This window comes from Centrocercus urophasianus, unplaced genomic scaffold, assembly GCF_019232065.1.
Source record: "Centrocercus urophasianus isolate 14NV4802_14NV808 unplaced genomic scaffold, USGS_Curo_1.0 seq_18, whole genome shotgun sequence".
Taxonomy (NCBI): Eukaryota; Metazoa; Chordata; class Aves; order Galliformes; family Phasianidae; genus Centrocercus; species Centrocercus urophasianus.
Genome location: NW_024884733.1, coordinates 9,779,016 through 9,803,864, shown reverse-complemented (window position 1 = coordinate 9,803,864; position 24,849 = coordinate 9,779,016). Strand labels below are relative to the sequence as shown.

The window sequence follows — 24,849 nt, the reverse complement described above, 5'->3', positions numbered from 1 at the left end:
GGGCGGGGAGCCCCGCTGGGCGGCACCTCGGCGGCTCCGGGGCGATGCTCTGCACGCTCCGCCCGCCGCCCCGCCGACAACCGGAGCAGGGCTGCAGCCCGCCCGCCCCGCTGCCCGTCCGCCCCGCAAACGCGCGCCGCCCGCCGCCCCCGCGCACCGACAAACTTTAACGCCGACAAGTGCCGGGGACCGCTGCCGGCTCCCGCCCGCTTCGCTCCGAGCAGAGCCCGAGCATCTCCAGCAACTTTCTCGAGGGACGCCACCCCCGCCCGTCCGCGGCCCCCCATGCCGCCGCCGAGGGAGCCCCAGCGCGTCCTGGCGCCGCGGCGGCTCCGCGTCGAGGCGAGGGCGACCCGCGCGGTGAGTACCGCCCGTCGCAGCACCGCGCGGCGCGAAGCGACGGGACGGGACGGACGGACGTTTCGGGACGGGGAAGCGGCACGGGGCCGTGAAACGGGGTGGCCCCTCGCCCCGGCGGGGCCGTAGGGAGGATCGGCGCGGGCCGGGCGCCCCCTGCCGCCCGCGCGGCGCGGAACGCGGAGGAGGCCGGCGGGGCGGGGCGGGGCCGGGCGGTACCTGCGCGGCGCTCCTCTATGCCTCCTCCCGCAGCGGAACTCCGTCCGCGCCGCGCCGCGCAGCGCCGGGTTTTGTAGGGCGCGGCTCGGGCTGAGCGCGCAGGGAGGGGAACTGCCTGCCGGCCCTCCGCCCCTCCGCGGGATCTTTCCTGCGCGGGGAGCGAGGAAGACTGAAAGTAAAATTTGACAAAAGGAAGGCGGCAGGGAGAGTTATTGCGCCGGCCGAGGAGCGGTACTCATCCTGGAAGTTAAGAGCAATTTTTCTAACAGTTCTCAAAAAATTATTTAAAGAAACCCCAAATGACGGTGAGCAGCATAGATGAGCTAAATCTGATAAAGCAGATGCTTTTGTACTCTCAGAGTTGGTCTGTGCACATCTCTGACCTCTTACCGAATATACTTTTATCGCTCTGCAATCAACTTTTCAATATTGTGGATGTGAGCAGCCAGGAGCCAGCCTCACTTTTGCTGGCAGAGCCGGGGGGCAAAGATGCCGGTGTGGATGCTTTCATCGAGAGAATAAATCAGCACCTCACCTAAGGACAATGTGATTTGGAATGGGAATAGGTGGCCTGGGCAACCCATCAAAAGGAGAAAAAGCCCGGCAGAACTTTCCCCAGTTCGGTTTTTGGTGGGTTTGATGTTTTTTGGATTTGGATAAAAATAAAGGTCGATTTCCGGCATCTTTTCGGAGCCTTGCAGGATGTTCACCAGAGAGCTGCCAGCAATTAGCAGCAATGTTCTAGTAGACCCGTGGACTTTGCCACCCGCTCCCAAGCCCTTGACACCGCTAAGAAGCGACACCAACTTTCTAGCTACATATGTAAGATCTAGTATAGCACAGAATAAAGTCAGGGACTGCCAGCCTCCTGGGTTTGTTCCTCCGTGGCATTAAGAGCTTAGGATTCCATCAGGCAGGAAAGTCATCAGCTCACACTGGCAATGGGAGACTTGGCAGCTCTGTGCCCACATCCTGCTGCTTAAGAGCACCTGGTACCTGGCTGGATAAAAAGTAACAACCCAAAGCGCAGCCACCCCAAATGCTCGCTGTAGTTCTGCAAGGAAAAATGTGCAGAATGAGCTGACTTTAAGTACAGAGATACTTAAGGCAATAAGCCTTAAAAGTTATAAGAGGAAAACCTTAAAGCAGCTACACGCAAAGGCTTTAAAATTTAAATCGGGAGTGCTTGTGCTCCTTATACTGAGTGCTGATGATACCCTGCAAGCAACAGCAGCAGTGCAGCTAAGTGACACTCAGCAAAGAGCAATGTGGGACAACCAAGAGCAGTTTCAATACAGTGCCAAAACCCAGCTCTGGTAGCAGAACTCTGTATTTTGTTCTCCTCATTCAATAGTTATTGGTACTTTAAATTTCTCCTGAGACAAAGAAATCTTTTTCTGCCAGATAGTTGAATAAGCCAGATAAAAATAGGAGAGAAACTTTGTTTGAGCAGTGTGCAAGTCCACAGACACTATAGGAATCATTTGGAGTATATTTCTTTTTATCCAGGTGTGGTGATAAGGATACAGTGAATTACTAAGCATAGGTTCCCTTTTGCCTTGCATAGATAAATAATTCTGCACTGAGAAAAGGGGCTGAGTTTATTATGTTTAATACTGGAGCTTTATAGGTACTAGGCACTCGCATTTCCTATGTGCGGCAAGGTAAAACTGCTCTGCTTCTATTAAACACTGTGACTTGTAGGTACAAGGATTAGTGCTGTTAGGTAGTACACACTATTTTCTAAATCCTGAACTAGCTTGAAGTAACTAACAATCAGAGTGGGCTCAAAGAATCTTTTTGCTTGGGCTTCGTTAGATACGTTCCTCTACTGAAGCCGCAGCAAACTTCCTGCAGGGATACAAGCTGGTAGAAATGCCAAGTTTTTCCTTTGGAAAAAAGAATCTTCAGACTCCTGCATTGTCAGCCAGCATCTCCTGCATCCAGGAAGGATTTTAACCCACTTACCTCACAGTGGCATGCTTTGTAATAACTGAGTTTGGCTCTTGCTCTCGCATAGTGGCAGTGCACATTTTATTGAATACTTGGGCTTTTTGAGAAGCCATTCTGTTATTTTATTGCATTCTTCACGTACCACTGTACATGAGAATTGAAGAACCAGGAAGTACCCTGCAACATCTGCACAGCAACTTTTCAGCAGAGACGTGCTGCAGGAGAGGGGCTGCTGAGCTTCCAGCTGGTGTCTTTGTGCGGAGAGGATTATTTGGGGCCACTAATGGATTTTCTGCAATGGAAGGAGGCAGGGGAGGTGCGTTTGCTAGCAGCCCCTGACAAGAGCTCAAGTTCTTCACCAGCACTACTCTTGTGAAGATGCAGTTCATCGGGGGTGTGGAGAAGGGGGCATCTGCTCAGGCTGCAAAACTGAAATGCTGTGGGAGGCTTGAGTGGCAGCCTCACCCACCTGGGAAGAGGGTGCACAGGCACCTTCACAGCTAATTTTAGACTGAGGTCAGCCGTTTGCCTTCCTTCAGCGTGGGATGCAGTGGATCTGCACATCGCTGCTGCTTAAATGTCCTCCTCTTTACCTACAGAGAGGTGCTCTGGGGGAAGGCAGACAGAGGAAATGGGGTTTGTACCCAGATGCCTGGGGCAGCTGTTTTTGTTTGTTTTTTGTTTGTTTGTTTTTTTGTTTTGTTTTGTTTTGGTTTTGATTGTAGAGACTATGGTGCAAAAACTCAAGGCCCTAAATTCTCAGCTGTTCACCCTCCCGATGCCCCACAGGGCTCCCTCCAGAAGCGCTGTGCCCCTGAGGTTGGAATGCGGTAGCTGTTCTGCAGCAAGCCGCTGCCTTGCCCTCTGCCAACACTTGTGTCAGCCCCGTGGGCCCCTGCACTGTGCTGGCAGACAGGGAACTGCAGGTGCAGAAGGTCGAGCTGCCATATACTGGTTATTCCTGATTTGTTTGATTGCTTCCTGTGAGGTTGAATGTATACCTATTACTTGAGAGGGGTTGTAAAAACTCTTGCTTTGTTACCCGAGCTAGAGGCTTAGTGCTACAAGGCTGGTGCACTTAAAAAAGTAAGAACTGTTATTCTATTTGTTTTTTACAAAACAATTCAGTTGTTTTTAGAACTTGCTGATATGTGGAATGCATACATTCCTGCAGTGACTCTGCAGGAATAAATATAAGTAAGACAAACTGTATAGCTCTGTTAGAAAAATCTGTATAACGCTTAGCATATGATCCTTAATGTGCTTTGGTCAATATCTTTCTCTGTATCAATGGAAGCTCATTAAAAGAAGATATTGCAGACTAACTGAGCCATTTTGTATTAGTTCTTGCCAAAGCTTGACATTTTTAATATATTAATAATATGTCTGTAATGTAATGGAAAACTATTAATCAGGACTGGTTATATGCCAGAATTTTAAGCTATAATTGGCCGCTTCTTGTCAGGGAGGTCTGTTATACAGTTCTACATCTGTCTAATACTCAGATGTCTTGCACTCCTCTGCACTTTTTTCTTGTCAGTGCACTAAATTCGATCGATGTTATAGTCTATAATTCTGTGTAACGACCATCATTATGACTCTGGCTTACTTTAATGAGAATTCGTTATATGGGAAGTATTTTAGAACAGCATGTTAAGGTAGCGGCTTGCTTCCCATTATTTCAGTTCTATCCAGTCCTCTTTATTTGTAAATCTGCATCTCAGCAGTTATGAAAGGTTATTGGTAAGTGAAGGGCTAGAAAGGAAAATATTAAAGAAAACAAATATATTTTTTCTTAATATACAAGCTTGTAGACTAAGGATAATTAAATCTTGTAATTTCTTGTTTCTAAACAGAAACATGATATTCACCAACCGTTCATTCCAGCTATGATCAAGTCTTCTCCAATACAGAGTATGTTTTGATTCGTCAAAATAAAACTGAAATTACTTGTAGGTTTTGAGTTATGTCAAGGGACTCTCTCTCTTTGCTCTGCTTTTTTTTTTTTTTAATTTTTTTTTTCCAACACAGCAGTTGTTTCATTTCTGTATAATGACTCTGCTAAACTATGGGACTTCTTAGAGTTTTTTTGCTCCTGAAAAATAAGCTAGAAAGGACTAGAGAGGAAGAATATGAAGTTGTCTTGAGTGTCTTTGAAAGAACGTGGGGAACGTTCTTTGAATTAGTGAAATCCAAGATGATAAATAAATATTGCCACTGGAGAGAACAAACAAACAAAAAGCAACATAAGGTTGCTATTAAAGCTATGGTACTAAACCATGTGACTTTTAAAAAGATCTAATTTTAATTTAGTCTTAGATATTTCTTCTTTTGCATCAAAATCAGATTTGAGGCTCAAATATACTTGATCTAGTTGAGAATTGTCATGGTATGAAATTTCAGATATTCTCTTCATAATCTGATAAAATACACGGGAGTTGTGTAGTAACATTTGATAAGATGAATATAATGGAAAATTGCATTTACGTCCATACGGCAATTATTGTAAATTACTTTGCTATGGAAACACAATTCAACCATCTGTTGGCATTTCATGCTGTCTGTGGTTTAGCTCAGTTTAAGATGAAGCATTATTTAAATGTAGGGAGGCCATTTGTGAATAGCTTTGAAGATAACTGATAACTTCTGAAAATGTGTTACCAAAACAACACACTCAAGAGCTCACCAAGTCACAGGCCACTTTATGTGGCTTTTGGGTAAATGAAGTTCATGGCACAGAGCATAATCTAAACTTTGGAATAAGCGAAGTGGGCAATAGAATATGATAACTTACGGTTGCTGATGTCTTGTGAAGGTTTTGCTTAGATTTTGTCATCCAGACAAAAAAGATGCAGAAGTGCTATAGTGACTGTATAAAATCCTCCTCTTGCAGCGTCTGCTTCTTCTGCCGCTGAAGCCAGCTCTTGAGCTCCTGTCCTTGGCTGGCACGGATTGGCAACAGGCACAGGCTGAAAGAGATGAGTTGGAGTTTGCAGTCTCGTTTTTGCCTGTCCATGTTTAGAGAACTTAATCCATCTTTGCAGTTTCCCCCACATGTTGTTTGTATTTTTACCAAATACAAATGTTAAGTCGTTGTAATAACACCATGGGTTTTTCTGTGTGTAATAATAAGACTGAAGTGAAATAAACAGAGGGAATTTCCAATTGCTCTTTCAAGGGGAGGAAAGGGATGTAGCTGCTGTGAAATAAACATGTTTGCCATGAAAATAACATTGAGTATACAGGTAACACCACCCCCAAAGCTAGGAAAATACAACATCCAGACTGGAAGGGGAAAGCATAGTAAATGACAACCTATTATCCCTATTAGTAATTTATAAGCATGATCAGCAAAATGCTGTTAAAGAAAAGAAAAAAGAAAGAGTAAAGTTCTAACAATGCCAAAGAGAAATTTTCAAGGAAATAGAAGCGTGCTTCCAGGATCTTTGTTAGTCTTCCAAAAAGGAATGTAAGAAATGTGCGAGACTTTTGGAGCTCACTGAGGTCCTCTTGCCAAAAGACTATTGGCACCTGGTAGCCCTGATACTCATCTCTTTAATAAGAGAGCCTTCCTGTTATTCTGCCGCAGTGTTTGGTTCCCTTCTCCCCCACCTGACTGGTTAGAAAACACTAGCAATGTTTAAGTTCTGCAGTTTGCTCTGTGGGCAATGCTAGGCTGAAGATGCAGATTTGGAAGCAGAAACACGTAATTCACCTGCAACATTATAAATCTGTCTTTCTCAGAGCAAAGTTCAATCCTTCATGTCAAAAATACTTTTCACTTTGAATGATTTTGGTAGTTTGTCCGTTGTAGCACAGCACCCACAGTAAAGGTTATCCATATTATAACAATTTGCTTTATACTGCATCAAAACCTTCAAAACGTCAACACATAATGTTTTGTAACTCATTGATTCTTGGACAATAACTCTAACTCTTATTGTTTCTAAAAGGGTGCTGGTGCCAGAAGAAAAGAATGATTGACGGGAAACAGACATCAGCCTGTAGACTCTCACCCCTTTGCTTCAGATACCGATTTATCAGTGCATCTGGGCATCCCCTGTGAGCCGTGAACACGGAGGATCACTCAGGGTTATCGACAGTGTAGCTGAAGACCCACAACTTCACAAATTATTATCTACTGTTGGACATCTTTTGCAAGAAGCCCTGACAAATAAGTTATAAGACAAAGGACACGCTCTACATTGTTGTGAAAGGCCGTCACTGGGGTCTGTGTGGCTTCTACCAAAGTCTTCAACTTAGTAAAACAAACGCTGTATCCTAATGCCTCACATTTGAATTGGAACCTATTTTATAAAATATATACATGCATATGTACATATATCTATAATCTATAGACTGAACGTACGTCAATACTGAGCATCTTTACGAAGGTGACCTAAAAGGATTTAGAGATGTATTTGTCAAGATTTCTGTCACTTCACGCCCTCTGGGTCACTGTATCTTCTGTGATGCAGCATTATCCTTCCGTGTGGGGACATTATGACGTGTGTAAGACCCAAATTTACACAGAAGAAGGAAAAGTATGGGATTACATGGCCTGCCAGCCAGAAGCCAGAGACATGATCAAATACGTAAGAGTGACTCTGGATCCCCCAGATATAACATGTGGAGATCCTCCTGAGACTTTCTGTGCAATGGTAAGGCAAGCTTTTCACTTTCATAACAAGCAGAAACATACTTGTGCTAAATGGCTGCAAAATTGATGTCCTGTAGTACACATATAAATATCCAGGAAAATATGCTATGTGTTCTGAATGTGCTGGTAAACAAAATGCCCAGCAGTACATTAAGCTGGACAATGCAATATTCTGCCTATTGGGATCTAGCCTAACTTGACTTTTTCTGAATTCGGTGTCTCTTTAGGTCAACTTTTAATGAGTTAAAAGACAGCGATGTAGAACTTCTAGTGTGCTAACCCCCAACCAGGCACAGTTACCTGGATCATGAAAGACTTACGTGATTCTAATATGATCACCTGAAAGCATCACAGTCCTGTACAGTTCAGCATAATTTCCAAAGACAATACACTTATTCACATAAGAGGTAAATAATCGTACAGGTATCAGAAACATACATGTATATAATATATATATAGACACACACACAGAAACACTTATATGTATTAATAAAGCACTGGAAATTTATAGTACATTACCTAGATAATTTAGATTTGAAAAAACAATGAGTTCTGGTAGGTGAGCTTATCATAGCTGGGAATAGTCCACAAGCCATTTGTTTGCCTGTGTACAAATCATCATAGCTGTGTGACAGAATCCCCACAGGAAGGAAATTTGCTTTTAAACACCTTATGGTATCATTTGCAACCACTACTGCTCTGTAAGGAGTTCAGGTCCAACCACACATACATTTAGGACATTATGTGCGTGCATACAGCTGCTTCCCACGTACATTATGGTAATAGCCACGTGATAAATTGCAGAGCTACGTGAATAAATTACATTCACTGTGAACCTTTGACTGCACCACTTGCTCTCTGCCTGCTAGTCCATCTCTGCTGACACAGCTTTGACACTCTAAACGTCCAAGTAACTTTTAGCAACCACTGTTTAAAAGCAATGTACCCTGTATAGTATTTTCTTTTTGTTTTCTTTTTTTTTTTTCCCAAGCTGTGATGTGTATTTTCTCCCTGAAAAACTGAAATGATGAAATTGAGTCCTCAGTCAGTGACATTTAGTAACTCTAGTATGTAGTAAATTAGAAAACTTGTTTTTCTGAGGCAGTCCCACTGCTCACTTCATCCTTTTAGTATAGATAAACTTTGCAGCAGTTCCCATACTGAGTGATTATTTTAGATTTCTGAATGCCTTGACTATCACTTGACTCTTTAGTTGGAACAAAGATGATTAAAAATACTAAAACAATATTTTGATGAAGTACTAAATATAGTGCCAGAACTCCCCTGTAAACATTGGATCTAGGAAACCCTTTGCTGCAAAAATGGGATGAAGGTTTGTTTGGGAATCACCTAAGATGACAGATGGAACACCATTGTTTTGTAAGATCCAGAAGGCTGACAAAATCCTAACAAAAGGAACAGAAAAAAAGAGGAAGAACTGGAATGGGGGAAGGGGGCTAGGGGAAGAAAGAGAGAGTCCACAATGAAATAATGTATTTAGTTATGTGAGTTTAGAAGGACTGACTGCTACATGGTAAATGGTTATATGTGCTTTGAGTATGGATGTATACTGAACTCTGCATGCATGTATGCATAGGTAATGGCCTGGCTTACTTGAAACATTATGAAAGTGACAGAAATAGTTAATGTTCTTGAGGTATTATCCAGCAGCAAGGCACTCCCTTCCCTAAAAAAATGCTTCATGTCCATCTGTACTATGTCTATTTATACATCATTCAAAACAAGGTTTTACATATTTGTAGGGTTGAGCCTTGGCATTTCCTAATGAGCAGATCTTTTATTTTTGTGTTCATTTTTATTTTTAGGAAAATGAGTTAAGAAAACAGCACTGTCATACTATGAGGAAGTGGGCAGTGGAAAAAGTGTGCATTTCTGTTAGGCGTGCTCTTGTACTTAAAGCAAATCCTGAATTTGAAATGGCAGAGATTTAAACGTTTCTTTCCAGCATAGCAAAATGCTGAACAAACTTATAAAAATGTATGGTTTTACTGCTGTGAATATTGGATATTAGCGTACTAAATCTGTGTAGCCGTTTTTTGTTATTCAAATCAGGTTAATGCTCAACTGCCTTCTCTTTATTCCTTGGAGATAAGGGTCCTTTCAGATATTCTCAAAAAAGCAATGATACCAAAAAGCCAAGCCTACTTTCTGCTGGAGCAGAAAGAAGTTGAATCAATCTTCTGTTTTATTGCCATATCCATTCTCCATTCAGCCTAAATTTTCTGTTCACCACAAATTACACTGACTAAGGAACTATCTGTTGAGCCCATGTCAATTATGGCATGGTATAGATAAGATCACTAAACAACAGCCGGACTGAGAGATCTCATCTAACTCCTTTTGAAAGATCACAATAAAATGAAAGCAAGTGGGGAGAGTGTCACGGTGAGAGTCTGCAACAGTGTACAATGTAATCATATGCTGCAATGCATGCAACCATGTAACAAAGAAGTATTTTTTGTCTCCGCAATGGAAGGGGACATGAGAGGAATGGGCTCTGGATTCCGATCGGGATCTAAGTATCAGCAAAGCCTGATACTTAGTTAAAAGTCAGACTGGGCTATACTGGAATGGGTTGCCCCAGCAGAACCCACATCTCTGGTAGGGGCCTGGCAGCATATTTTTAAGGACACATTTTTTAGAAGGCTGCCAGTGGGACTAAGGCATCAAACATAGAAAACAAGATGGGTAGTTAATAGTAAAATTAGCCTCATATGTATTTCTGCATATTTCCCATGCAATTAAGTGGTCTTAGGAGTGCATTATGTTTGATTTTTTTCATTCAGTGCTTAGCTGATAGACCAAATAACAAGTTTTGGCACATGCAGATTTGTTACAAAATGCAAGCACACTCGTCTAGTTGGTAGCAAATGCCAGCATGCGGCCGCTCATTCTTCTTAAGCACCTTTGGGACATCCCTCCAGGACAGCCATCTGTAGGTATTCTAGGGAGCAGGCAGCAGGAAAACTATCCCACAATTGCTTTTATGCAATCTGTTCTGAGAATAACATTATAGTTTCTGGTGACATTCAGTATTGACAACTCATGAGATTATTCTGAAACCTCAAACCCCTGGAGTCCTATGATAATGAGAGATTCTCTGCTTTCATTTAAAATACCGTCTTCATTGTCATAGTCCTTCTGGTGGCAAAGAGAAGCTTGAAAATGAAACTGGGAAGCTCAAAAAGCAACACAGCCCACAGAATTATTCATTATTTAAAATTTCATCATTTTTAAAGTCAGAGAAGATTTTTAGGGCTTGGGAAAGGATTTTGCTTGAGAAGAGAGGCATGAAAAAAATGATAAAGAAATAAATGGCTTAGAGCAGTTAGCACTTGCCGTTTCTGGCCTCAAAGTTGTGTCTGTAAGGAGGAGGTGACAGCATCCTTCCCAGAGGGGTAATACTCCTTCCCTGCAGAAAGGGCTGACTGGTAACTCCTGTCTACCCTGTACATTTTAAAGCAGTATCTAGCGTCCTGAGAGTGAGGCATGTATGGTGGCAGCTGACACGTTTGCTTTCAGTGGCATTTCTGCAAGGATACTTGACTGTCATTTGTCAGCCACAGTGCTGGATGATCATGGCATTTGGGGTAGTGTGGCCATTGTTTCTATAATTCATGAATTTTGAGCATTTAACATCAGTAACAGTGTGTCTGGCACAGAGCAGTGAGATTCAGTTGGCCTGGGAGAAAAGAGAGAGAAGAAGAGAGAAGAGAAAGGAATGACTTCCTGTTCTCAAAATTCACTTTGCAAAGCAAAATTTTAACTACCTGAAGGTGCTAGTTCTCATGGCACTGCAGCATTTCAATTTACAAAACTTACCTGCTTTGAATCTCCAGGAATAAATAACAGTTGGTGAAATCCTTTAGCTCCTTAATTGTAAACACTTATTAAAATTTCACAAAATTCAGTACTTACAAAAAGAAGCAAATGTTATCTTTTCCATGACCACAACTATCTTTCTTCCTACAAAAATACTGTATATTTGCATCTGAATTCTTTCTTTTAAAAAAATTCGTTAGCTCTAGTGACTGCCAGGAGCCACCTAGAGTGAAGAGCATGATCAGGAGTGAGAGCCCCAAACTGAGCATCCTTTTCCACAGCAAGCTCCCACACTCCTGCTGCATGCTGTCAATGGCATTTGCGGGTGCTTTGACCCCAGGGTCAATAGGCACAGCAGGAGCTGTAGCGTGGCTCTGGGAGCTCAGCAGCTGCCTGCTGCCTCTTCAAGGGGCTATCTTCCTTTGCTGAAATCTAACTTTTGTCACCGACTTTGCTTTCTATTTGCCAGTCTTAGTCATGCAAATTCTTCACAAACCTAACCAGGAGACTCCTAGTGGCAATAGCTGCAATTTGCAAACTGCAAGTGGATCTTTTTTCATGAGCTGTCATTTTCAGCTGAAATGGCAACACAAGAATACACTTTTCTGCTTATGTTTAGGTCGTAACTAGCAATCACAGCACAATCCAACATCCCAACAGCTCAAAAAATGATGACATTATCTGCAATTATCTATTGCCTATAGCCAACTTTCTTCATAGGTTAAACAAACTTGGAAAGAAGCCTACAGACAGAAGTCATGTGCGTTTGTACAGTTTAAAGAGCAGAAGTGCTGATGATAGAAGAAATTTGAGCCCTTGAGTGCTACTCTGTATTTCACAGCCAATCAAAACTAAATTAAGAAACAAAGATTATTAAAAGTCTCCTGTACATGTAATTCTGGTATGATATGAGCTGGACTTTACATTTTTCCCTTTGAGACTTTCAACATCATTAATATAGCATTTCTTTAATTACAAGTAGGCTCATATTCTTTGAAAAAGGGAAAATACTCTTGAATAGTTAATGATACCGTTATTATGTTTACAGAAATAATTAAGTGAGCAGATACTCTTTTGAGCAACATATAAATCAAAATGTTCAATAAAAATGTATTTTTGGAAACATTCTGGCATGCATGCATTCTTGGGTAGGATATTTTAAACTAGCACTAAGCAATACTGTTAAAGGATGCCAATAATAATAATAATAATAAAGTATTTTATTGCCTGAATGCAGAAGAAATACCTCATTTTAGTTTCATTTGTGTAACCTTATTAATTAGCTCGGAGGAGAATGGGGCCATTGAGTTAAAGATGAGGCTATTATAACTGTCTTGTTTAATGTGAGTTTTCATGGTTGTATATTTTAAAGGTATGTACAGACCTGAAAGTTTTCACAGACGTGTCCATTCTTTTTAGACTCTTTTGGGCATGTTTAATTAATAGAAATGTTCATTTCTATTGTTGGGAATATTCTATTGTTGTTGGGAATAACCTCTTCTTTCAGGGAGTAGGATTGTTGTTTTGGCATTTTCTCTCAAGTTAATAGATGCTTAATTTCATTTCTAGTATAACAAGATGTGTCTGGGGAGCTAAAGGCTGCCCTGCTCCTTGTCTTCCCCTGCTCTAGCCATTGCTATTCTCATCAAAGCACCACCTTGGTCCTTATATTATTGCCTTAGTCTAGAGCATCTGGCAGGAATGACAAGAAGGCAAGGAGAAAGCACCATGCCCTTTGCTCCTTCCTCCCTCCATCCCAGGATCGCTTTCACCAGCCAACACAGAGAAAAAAAAGCATACCTGCATCTTCTGAAACTGTGTCCTCCGAAACTTCTAAAATCTTTTGTTCCTCAAGCCTCTTAAGAAGGGAGTTCTTGCTTTCATAAAGGAGATAAATAAATAAATTAATAAATAAATATGGCTAATGACAACAGGACAAAAATGCTAAAATGCATTTTCTTTCAACTGGAACCAATCTAAAAATTACTAATTTCCCATAAATCAAAACTACATATTGTCAGAAAAACAAATGTGCACACAACAAAATTCCCAGTAAATTATTAATAAAACTGTCCAGCTTCCTCTGTTACACCTTATCAACTGCAACGTTTTCAAATCTTAAGCATAGCGAAAGCATGCCCCGTTAAGAGCAGGGTACCTAAACAAGGCTGAGAGCTTCTGTTTCTTTTCTGCTGCAAAGAATTAAGGCACATATCACCAGAACATATAAGTATATCATTTTCACAAGAGGCATATTTTGAACACACACATCATAGAAGCTGCTTCACTATTGCTTTTAACACTGTCCATATTCCATTTGGTTAATTATCTCATTTTTCTTTATTTTCCTGAAGTTAGCTGGAAATAGCAGACATTTTTAGCTAATGCAATGATCAATAAATGGTGATTATAATAATAGCTGATCTTAGAAAGCAAATGATTATAACGTGTCAAATAAAATTTCCTCAGTAATAAGCATTTCCTCAGTAATAAGTGATTATTGTGGGGCTTCTGTCACCTGGTGACAGCTGTGCAACACACATATTTGAAAGAAACTCAGGTGGGAGGACTTAGATTCTATTGGCTGATTACTGAGGGCTGTGCCATGACCAAAGTAACCCAGTTATTATTTAATTTCAGATATTTTTTAACTATTTCAGAGACCTTTTTTCTTGAACAGCTGTCCTTACAAATCCTCAAACAAGCAATTCTCAGCAGCTGGTGGCAGGAGAGGGTGGCACTGCTCACCAACAAAATGGCTGCTCTGCTGCCCTCAGGCTCCTGAAGTAATCTTCTCCTAGTACCTGAGCTAGCATTGCCCTGGCTCCAAGCACCGAAATCCTCTGCATCTTTAATGCCACCTTCTGCAGTAAAAATAATACTTTATGTGCAAAATCTTTACTTAGTGGCATTTGTTTTGTACCTCTCACCATGAGGCAGAGGCGTGCTTGAGCCACAGGAGCCTCAAGCCTGTCCTGTGCTGCCTCGGCTTGTGTCCACACTGGACACACACAGGCCCTGGGAGCTGTTGGAGTGCCAGGCTTCCCAGGCCTGTCCCGCTCTGAAGGATCACACAGCCAGTGTGTTGGATACCCTCCAACTGTGAGGGGCAGAGCTCAGGCTGCAAATTTTGGATTTACTCAGCAGAACTGAGCACAGCTAGTTTTATGCCATTCACATTTGTCCAAATCAAGCAGACAAACATTATTTTTCCTTCCTCATTTAGTACCTGTACTTCTCCAAACCCCAGAGCTTTGCTTTCTTTTTTCCTGCTGGTCTCATATTTCGTAACTGCTAAGAAACACTGGAAACTAAATACAAGTTTCTGAGACACTTCCATGTATTCCAGCTTTTGTTTGTAAGCTTCATAGTTGAAACCACACCAAGTGAACTCAGCTGAGAGTTCTGCCAAGTTCTGTGTAAAGTCGGAACCACTGTTCTCCCTACAGGAGTGTGTGCTCCTGTAGTCCTTCAAGAAGACAGAAGGAAGTTGTTTTCCACATACTGATTTTAATGTTTAGTCATTTACATTATTTATGAAGAAGCTAGTTGTCCAAATTGTCCCCATGCAAACGTGTAAGCACACAGTAATGCGTCAGAGCATTCAAGAAACAGGATGCCTAGACTCAGATGATAATCAGGCCATCTCATTCCTTCTGCTGTGTACCATGGAACAAACAGAGAAATCCAGCCAAGTATTAGCAGACCCTGTTGACAGAATATGGAACTTGTCCATCTCCTTATGCAAGGAAGAAAACCTGTAATTTGCTTTTATTCATTATGTTTAGAAAGCGCTGAAACTACAAATAAAGGTGCAGTTTGAAACATGAAAATACTTGGCATTGAGCTAGCTTGGCACGTGCATATGTGATTTCACATAGCTTTGACACTTGCTATTTGGTACTTTCCATAAAATGGCTTTAGATCTTATCTTTTAAGTCTTTACACAGATTGTTTATGTGAAATTTAAGATTAAAAAGGAGGAAAGAAAAGGGCCCAAATGAATTTTTATGTTATTTATTGCCAGGAAGAGATGCTACACCAGAGATGTTTTATGTCATGCTTTAGCCTAGAAAGAATTTTTTTTATAGCTAAGTAGCTGTAAAACCTTTATAAGAGGACACTACTATGATAAGCAGAGTACTTTCTCACATGTACATACTCTCTTTCCAAAATCCCTCTGCATTTTAGGTTGTTCTGGGTTGTTTTTTTGTTTGTTTGTTTGTTTGTTGGGTTAGTTTCTTTCTTTGTCTGTAAAGCTGTCAGGAACAATCATTTGAACTCATCAATTTGATTTTTACCATCTATATGTGCTCATAAGTCTCCTTTCTCTAGTGAAAACTAGAAGCAGAACTTCATGTGGGTAACATTTACAAATTACTGGGCGAAAAAAAAAGTAGCAAGCAATTACACGAATATCATCCTCATCTTCAAGCAATTACACGAACATCCTCATTTTTTAAAAACAACAGTGCAAATTGCTATAGAAAAGAATGCAGAATGTAAGTTTTCTGACTACTAAAACAACTCTACATGTTCTATTTTTCCCCTCTATTTTTAGTCTTCCAGACTTTGACATGCCTCCTGGCTTCCTTGACCATATGGAACTGCCAAGCAGTTTGAATACTATAGGGATAGCCTGCAGAAATATCCTAGCAAGGTGTCTCACTTGCAAGAGATTGCTCAAACTTCCAGAAGCATTAAGTAATAGGTTTAAGGGGTTCATGCATAGTAGCTTTCCTTGCTAAAATTTTGGTGTAAATTTATGCCAGCACTTTTCACATACAAGGAAAAAAAAAAAGAGTAAAAGAAGGGCTAAGAATGTAAAAGTTTGCAGATTTTTTAAAAATATATCCTTCAATAACAAAAAAGCAGTTACAGGTGAATCACGATGTATATTTCATGCTTAAGAACAAGAATTTGGTTTTTCATGAGCAGGATTTAAAATACAATCTTCCATTCAAGTTGATACATTCCAAAAGAATTTCTACTGACAGCAATGAATCGTGCCCAAATACTGCTTCCTTAGTAGTGTGTTTAAGTCCTCTGTATTGGAAAATCTGAAACTCTAGTGTAAAGCACAGAATGAATGGTATGCCTGTATCTTTTTTAACTCTTCATCGTCAGAAGCAGTTTCACTAAATTTCATTCATTTTCCAATCTTTTCAGTTATACTTCACCCTTCTGAGCTTTACTGCCTCTAGTGACAGAACAGGATTTGGCTAATGGAATTATTTTTTCCCTCCTTAGATTTAGTTTTGGCAATTTTGGGCCATGCAAGAATGCCGTGAAAGCGTATTTTAGGCTTTGCATATTAAATTATATTATTTTAGCTTCATTCATATCATATTTGTAAATAATTAAAAAGGACAGAAGACTATCACTGAATAATCATCCCACAGTTCTCCATATTTGCATTATTATCAGTATTAGCACTGCACAGTAGCAGTGTGTCATCATTTATGTGGCTTGGGCTTTACATGTTTAAAGGCAAGCTTAAGAACAAAAGTTCAACAGTTTTCTTCTTTGGGGGAGGATGGAGTGAGAAGGAAAGTTTTTTAAAAAATAGAAGAGCATGACATTTTTTATCATTAACTGATGGACTAATTATTAACCTCTGAAAATCTCAGAAATCTTATTTTTGTAAGCCACATTCACATGTTTTCCTTCCCTGAAGGTCAGCACATCTCTCTGGCTTTGCTGAAATGGAGGCTCTCGAAAATGGTGGAGAAAAGGAATACTTAAGAGTGAGATGTGTAGTTACCACAAAGAACACTACAATCTTCCTTCCTTGTGCCAACCCTGTGAATCCTCTATAGGCTCTAGAGCTTGAAAAGAAGCCAGAGCTGATTCATTCATTTTTTTACTTCTAGCTCCTGCTATCCTTCTTTAGGCAACACAGTCTCTTAAAATGGTACTGATCCACGCAAACCTCAGTTGAGGACAGGTGAATGGTCTTTGCAATCCTCTTAGAGAACTTTTTAAAACCTTAAGGTTAATGAGGTCAGCAATTGAATAGGAGAAACATGAGCTGAAATGTGCATTGTTTTAAGAAGACTTCTGCTTACTACCTCTTGTCCTAAGGCACAGCCCTACGCATACATGCATTGCAAGAGTCCAGAAAAAGCATTCACAGCTTTTTAATAAGCAGTGTGTAAAACTTCTGATCAATAATAATGTGCCTAAGAATTTGGAGTGAATATCATTCTGGTGTTCTCATCATGTCAAATACCTAATGCTGTTAAGTCATGGATTTGGAATAAAATCTTGCATAAGATCCAAAACAAACAAACAAAAGAAACAATTCAGCAACAGCAGGACCCCACTGAATTTAGCCTTTGCCTCAGTTGTGAGTTGTTTGGGTTTTTTTGTTTTTGTTTTTGTTTTGTTTTGATCCACCACCCCATTTCCCATTACACCCATGCACCGTTGTCAGCATCTTCATCCTTCCAGACCAGTTTCTTTTGATACCCCTAAAGGAGACTTAGAGGAAGATTAATGTTTTTCAGAAAAAGACTAAGAGAAATTTTCCTTAAATGGCACCACTTTACATGAGCTTCTCTAAACTGCTGTTACCCAACCAGTCATAGCTGCTTTTTTTCTGATGTCAGCCTAGGCAATATCCAAGGCCTTGGGAAGGCTCAACTTCAGGACTTTATGAGCAATGCTTAACATTTTAATAACAGATGTTTGCTGTCACTGCTTTACTCTGGATTAGTAATTGGTTAGCTTGTAACTATGAGCGATTATGAAGCATTTCAGGAAATGCAATCTTTACTTTTACAGAAATAAGTCATAAGTCGGAAGTGTTTGGTATTCACAAAAAATCCCCTCTTAATGAGTGATCAGATCCACAGCATTTTGCTGGAAATGGTGAACAAAATCCTGGTCTTTGGCAGGTAGAATACTCAGAGAAATGTGGAGGAATACACTCTGAAAGCATCCCAGGAAATATTATAGCTCCTGAGCACTTGGAGATACAGCGTTGCACGTCAGGGAAGGACAGAGGTCGCTCACATTTCTGTGCAGATCTTTGAGGATTCTTGGGCAGGTATTATCCTGCCAAAGAACTCAGCATTTCTTCATGTAAGAACTGCCTGTACGATTGCAACAGTATTGTCTAACATATATTTTTTTTAATTTTGGCACAAGCCAATTTTTTTTTTTCTTTACTTCTTAATTGTGTACATAAAAGTACTGAACTGAAATTGTAAAAAAAATAAAAAAATAAAAAAAAATCCAACGTTAACCTACAGTTGATCTATGAAATAGATAGACAATTCATTGAATTTGTCAAAGTAACATACACCATTAGTAATCACTTGGAACTGATTTAACACCATATTCAACTGGAGTGTTAAGAAAAAGCCAAGGACTTCTAACAGTCAGTCATTTGTAGTGACATTTTTATTACTCTCAGAAATGCTGCACTTTGTCTCCCTGCTTCCAATCAACTGCTTAGTTTGCTCTAACACTAAGTTTCTTGTTTAGTTCTTGTTGGATTTTTTCCTCTCTCCTCTATGGTATTCATTGCCCTTGCTATTGGTATCCTATACTTTGTATGTTCCTAGCATGGTAAGTGCTAACAGGCACAGGACCAGAGCCCCTATTCATGTCCCTCTAATTTAAGAGTGGAAATGCCATATTGATTCCAAGTCACCTTTTTATGGAGTTCACACTAAATTCTTCATAGACTTGTATCCCAGGCAATTCCCCCTTGATTCACTAGGATTGAACTGAGAGAAAATCCATCAGAAAAAAAAAAATCTTTTTTTCCCCACTATTATGAAGTTTGCAACAGGCTGTCCAACAGAGAAATGGCTTTGCTTTCAACAATAAAAAGGAACTGCAAGCTCTTAATTTAGTAGCAATGTTTCTAGTGCTCTAGCATCTTCAGCATGGCTCCAACTGACGAACTGAAGTACAACTATAAATAGCAATGATGTCTTTGTCAGCTTGTGATAAAAAGGTTTCTTTTTCATATTTCCTGAAAGGACATATAGTAAAACATCCCTTATCTCATTTGTTCTGCTTTCATAGATTTATCTGTTCGGTGGATTATTGAATTACAACACTGATTTGTTACCAGCTGGTTCACAAAATAGCTCAGTGAACAGAAGAAACATGGCCCTGAGTTTGTATCATATGATTGGCACCCTAAAGTGTAGTGATTGTGTTAAGTTCCCAGTTTCAGGGCTCAGGACTTTGGGGTGATCTTCCCTTTCAAGTCAGAAAAAATGTTTTATCAGTCATTGCAGTCTGGGGAACATTCAATAATTAGAATATATTCGGACGTTTTCTGCCTGTGACATTGCACGCCAGGCTTAGTTGCAGGGCACAGTGCAGATGAGCAAGGCACAAAGCAGGGTATGGCATGTTTTCCTGCTCTCATACCATCACTTTTACAGCCAGATGGACTCAACATTCAGTCCAGTCCCTTGCAGCCAAACCACAGCCTGGAAATTCTCCTGCTCTGACCTGTAGACACTGTGCTTCTCCTGTGCATCTAAATGACGACGCCAGCCTCTCCTTGCATTGCAAATCTTTAGGAATTCCCTTCCATGGTTGAGCTGCTCTTTTATCACTCTGTACCTGATAACTAAGAAGATGTCCACACAGCAAATGGCTATGTTAGATTGACTCTGCTTGCTCTGTATTTTAAGAAAATACCTACCAGAAAAGCATGATGTATCACAAATCTCCATTTTTGAGATCTAATGCAATGACAAAGAGGAGGAACATGACAGCAGCTGAGACAGTACGGCAGGTCTGCACGCTATGGTGTTTTAATGGAACAGATGGAATCTGTTCTGAATTCTGAATTAGGAATGTATTCAGGCAGAATAGTGATTGTAGAAAAAGAGTTAATTTTCAGGGCTTGCATGCCTTCAGGTTTGTTTGCTTGAGAATATTTTTAGAAGGTAATATTAGATGCCAAGGGAAAGTTATAGTGAGGCTTGTGACTAATGTATAAGATGCAGTGTGCTCTGTGATGCTGTTAGAAAAATGCTGATGCAGTTAACTTATATCAGAGAGAGAATAATAGCACCACTGTTGTGTGTTTTTTTTTAATAGAAGAAAAAAATATATTTTATAAAGTTTTCTGAGATCCTCGTTTGCTATCCTTTTGTAGGTTGTTTCTAACTAATAGCCACACAAATAATTGCAGATTACAATGTCATATAACTCCATTAACGAGGTGAAGGAAAAATAGCAACATTTTCATTTTAATGAGATGTCAACTCTCTCCTCCTCTGTACCATGCATCTTAATGTACCTTGCTGTCTGTACTGACTTGGGGCTCCAAGGCTTTGTCATTTCTTGGCAATTCCTTCCTCTAATTTCTTCTGACACATGGTGCTTAAATCCACAAGAAATGTGAGGTGAGGCAGAGAGGAATCCTGCAGACTGCTGCACCATAAGATGAGCGCTCATTTGCATTATTCATTAGATAAAGGCACTGATTTGCATCTCATTTTAGTCGTCTCCATTTCCAGGCAGAGGATGTAGAGAATTCTCAGAGTTGCTAAATTTTTATGATATTAATAGCATTCGTTTGGGATTAAGTCTCCATTCTCTGGTGCTTCGTATTGTCCCACACTTATCTTAAATACCTACAGAGCTGACATCCTTTTGTTCCTTTTGTAATGAACTGTAGCTATTCATTGCATAGTAAAAAAAAAAGCACTAATTTGTTTCACATTACAATTTCATAAGTACTTTTAATCAAAGGCATAACTCTCCACTTGGTCACTATTTGTAACGTTCTTATTGCAATCTGTTTTCTGTTTTTCTAAGGTTATAGTTCAAAGAAAAGCTTTCAAAATCACTGCGGTGCTGATGTGTAATCTGGTGGTAATTTTTGCCATTCAATATTGTTACGCACTAAGCTTTTAGGAATTCTTTTTAGGCTTCATTTTAAATAACATGTTAACACAAAGTCATGAAGGAGTAGCTCCAAATAACTTTCAGTGCTGTTTTCATCTCGACTATGCTTTATGAACTAGTTTATATTATGATTAGCATTAATATTTGATTCAGAAAAGCTATACCATAAAAAGGAGGAGATAAAACTATTTGTCTGCAGTACACTGAGGCTTTTTTTTTTTAATGAGGGAGTCTTTTGCTGCTATTGAACACTTTCGTTCTACTATTAAACATGTTAAACATAAAATCTTTCTTGGGAAATTAGGAATTTCAGAAAATAAACAGGTATCACATCTATATGATTTTTAAGTAAATATGAACACTTTGCTACTGAAATAAAGAGTGATTCCCTTAGACATCATTCACCTGCTAGGACAGCAAGCGGCTGAAAAAAAATAGATTGTTCTGTTTGTCAGAATCCTCAGTTAAGCTTGGTGCTTCATTGCACCAGGTACTGTACAAAAATAAAGATGTTGTCTCCGTTTTAAATATCTTACAGTATAACTGAAATTGAAAATAAGCAATAAAAATATCAGAGATCAGAAGGCAGCCTTTAGCAAAATGAGGAGATGAGTTTTGTGCTTTTTTTTTTTTTTTAATAATTACAGTGCGGTACAACTGGTTCTCCCTCTGGCTTTCTGTAGTTGTCTGGTGTCACAGTAGGCAAATTCATTTGGGGATGGGATTAGAAGGTGGAAAGGACCCTGAGAGACACTTCCTATGAAAGCAGCTTTATGGCAGAAGACAAGATATAAATGCATATAAAGATGACTCTGGTTTATCCTACCAACTTATGTGCAACTTAATTGAAATAGGGTTTGCCACAAGTTAGTGACACACTTGCATCTAAACAAATCACCCAGGTAATGCCCTGATTATACTAACAACAGTTGTCAGTGGCAGTAGTGGCCATATGGCACTTTTTCTCTACCCAGGTCAAAATATTGTTGGGAAGAAGCTTAAATACATATAGACGCAAATGAGGAATTAACCAATCTGGCTTTCATCCAGCCCCAGTGTTCATATACACCCAATGGTCTGTCCACTTTCTGGCACTGTGGGATAGCTAAACAGATTTTTCTCAGAATGTACAGAATCAAGTGTCATGGCACTGGAGGACAAACAGAGGCAGTTGGCGCTCAGCTGCGCTACACAGACACTACTCAGCTCTGTGAAACACGCATGGATTATATCTGGGGAGTTTGCAAAAGAAAAAGTAAGAAGATATCCTGAATGCATAATAGGCAAAGAGTGCGAGTGAAGGATGACAGTTCTGCACAGGGGGCAGTCAGGTTTAATGCCACATCAGGCTTTACACATGAATGAGAGCAGGCTATCTCCTACTAATTGCAGTGAATTTGGGGATAGTCTACTAACGTTCATTCAACTTGTGTTTTTTTTAAGCTATGCTATAAATCTTTTAGTCTTATAACCAACATGTTACCTCACGTTTTCTTTCAGTGTCAGGATCTTGTCCATTTACCACCAATCTGAAGCCAATCACTAACAACACTGCAGTAGCTAGTAAATGTGTTTTTTTTACTATTGGGCCTAGTAGTATCACTGCTCTTACAGGTCTTTTAGTATTTCTATTTCAAAGTTTGTGTGATGCTTTTCTAGGTTGCATTGTACTGGAGCACAGCAGAAATATTGCAATGTTGAATAGCTACTAGTTACAACAAAATCATCCAAAATAAAGGGTTCTGCCAGTTTAAATTACATAATTTTGTCATGCTTTCTTCTTTCAAAAATATACATTCAAAAATTTTAAGCATACCAAATAGGCTAGATGCTGCCCTTCAGAAAAAAAGATCGTCTGAACTGATCCTGTGATGATTTGGGTTGTAGAAGAGCAGTAAAGTTCCTGCCAGACTTAAAATATCTTTCCTTGAGCACCGGTCCCTCTGTGCTGATCACGCTGTCAGCAAGGGTTTGAAGATCCTCAGTTATGAAACACCTTGTCACCACCCATCCAGTAGCTTCCTCCTGCTCTGCTGTTACATTTCTTGAGCTACTTTGATTAGATTTTGAAATATAAAATGGATTTCCTAATGACTTCCTTAGTAAAAAGGCTGTAGTTAGTCCTTTGATGCAATTCAGGGCAGCTACTCTGAAACACGTTACTGGAACAGTAGATAATCCAAAGGCTTTTGCACAATGGATTGTTCTAAACAATATTTACCCTTAAAAATGTCCTTGACTAGTGCAAAGTGAGTAGAGCAGCTGTTCAACATTTATTTTTATCTTCACTCTTCAACGGATATTAGACCTCTGTCTCTTTTGGGGCTTGCTCCACTATCTCTGAAGATTTACTGCTCAGCCCTGCCTCATCCATTACGAGCCACCTATTTTGTCTGCCATGGGTTCCTCTGTGCCGTCACCTACACCTATGTAAGTCTAGAGGTAAATCTACTCAAATCACCATGCCTAAGTCCCAGTTTGAATGTTTGGCACTGCCTTGGCCATACAAAGTATCTGAAAAGAAAGCTGGAAAAAGGAACAGAGGATTTTCCCTGGCATAGTAAAATCCCTCCCATGGCAAAGGATTATGCCATCTGTTCCTTGGTCCTCCCCATTTCAGAAGCACATTCAGGAGATGTACCATGCCAGCAGCAGGAGAATGGAGTGAAGTGGAGCAAACGAAAACCTTTCCAGACTGTCAGCATAGCCACTATGCTGTAACCTGTGTGACCAATGTGTTGGAGCAACCCTTGGGATGCTGTGAATTATGCCCAGACTCATTCCAAATTTTAATCAGGATGACATGCATTTTAGGACTGCTTTTCTCCCTCTTCATTAGTGATGAACATCAACTAGAAGCCAAAACATACAAATTCATTCTGCATTTTTTGTAACAGTTTTTACTATATATTCAAAATTAATAATGTGAATCTGCATTTCATCAGCTTTATGAATGCCACATGAAATAAAATTGTCAGTCTATTAAGTAATGCAAGAGCATATCTTAGGTGCTTCTTAACAATATTGAAAACTGCAATTTTTTCCTGCAGAGCTGACCTTACAGGATGAAGCTCTCCTAATGTGCCTCACTCTAATTACAGAAAGCTGATCCTCATGTGTTCATCCCATATGTGTGAAATTCTGAAAGCTGAATCAAATTAAGCTCCAAACATATTTTCAGTTTATGTTAAGAGATGCAGCTATTTCAGCATCTCCAAGAGAAAACGAATATTGCTTTCCTTCGAACGTTATGAACAACACTGCAGAGAGATTACATCTGTTACAAGAGGAAAATGCTATATTTATGTCTTTTTGTAAACCAGCCAATGGCTAATGGACAGGAAGTCTTTCAGAAAGTTTTGCAAATCCACATAATGTTCTCTGAGAACAAGAGTGTGCGTTCGAATCTCAGATTTATCTGAGAGAAAGGAATGGGAGGGGGTTGCAGACAGTTCACTGTTTGGTGGGTATCCAAGAAGGATCAAAACCACAAGGCTTTCCAGCTAAGATTAGCATTATCTAAAACTTAAAAATACTCTCCTCTGATGTTCCCTTTCAGTTTGTAGCATGTAAATCAGTGTCGCTTCTTGTTCTTTGGAACAGACCAAAGCATTTGTAGATATTTTGCTGTGATAAATGTTGAGAACCGTAATCAGATGGAATTGGTCTTTTTTCCAGAGCAGTGACTCATGTGCATCTGGAAAGGGTGAAAAAAATGCTACAGAAATATCAGAAATGAAGATGTACAGTTGATCATGCTACAACTTATCATGAACTGAATAAAGTACAAAGCAAAACTGGAAGACTTCTGATTAATGTATACGTGCAGCCTCTGATAACTTCCACTACATTTAATATTTGTGTAGTGGATTAAATGCACAATGAGGGGACTCTTTAAAACTAGGCAACCTCTGACTAAAATAACATGA

General features: G+C 40.0%; 1 protein-coding gene across 5 annotated transcripts in view; it reads left to right on the top strand.

Annotated features, from left to right (window-relative positions):
* Nucleotides 1–330: 330 nt before the first annotated feature.
* Nucleotides 331–24,849, top strand: part of NTNG1 (netrin G1) — a 150,146-nt gene continuing 125,627 nt past the window's right edge. For all 5 annotated transcript variants that reach the window (XM_042819947.1, XM_042819945.1, XM_042819946.1 and 2 more), the window contains exons 1-2: nucleotides 331–360; nucleotides 6,483–7,190. In XM_042819947.1, coding sequence (XP_042675881.1) covers nucleotides 6,945–7,190 — 246 coding nt within the window. In that variant the 5' untranslated portion in view covers nucleotides 331–360; nucleotides 6,483–6,944. The remainder of the gene's footprint in view (nucleotides 361–6,482; nucleotides 7,191–24,849) is intronic.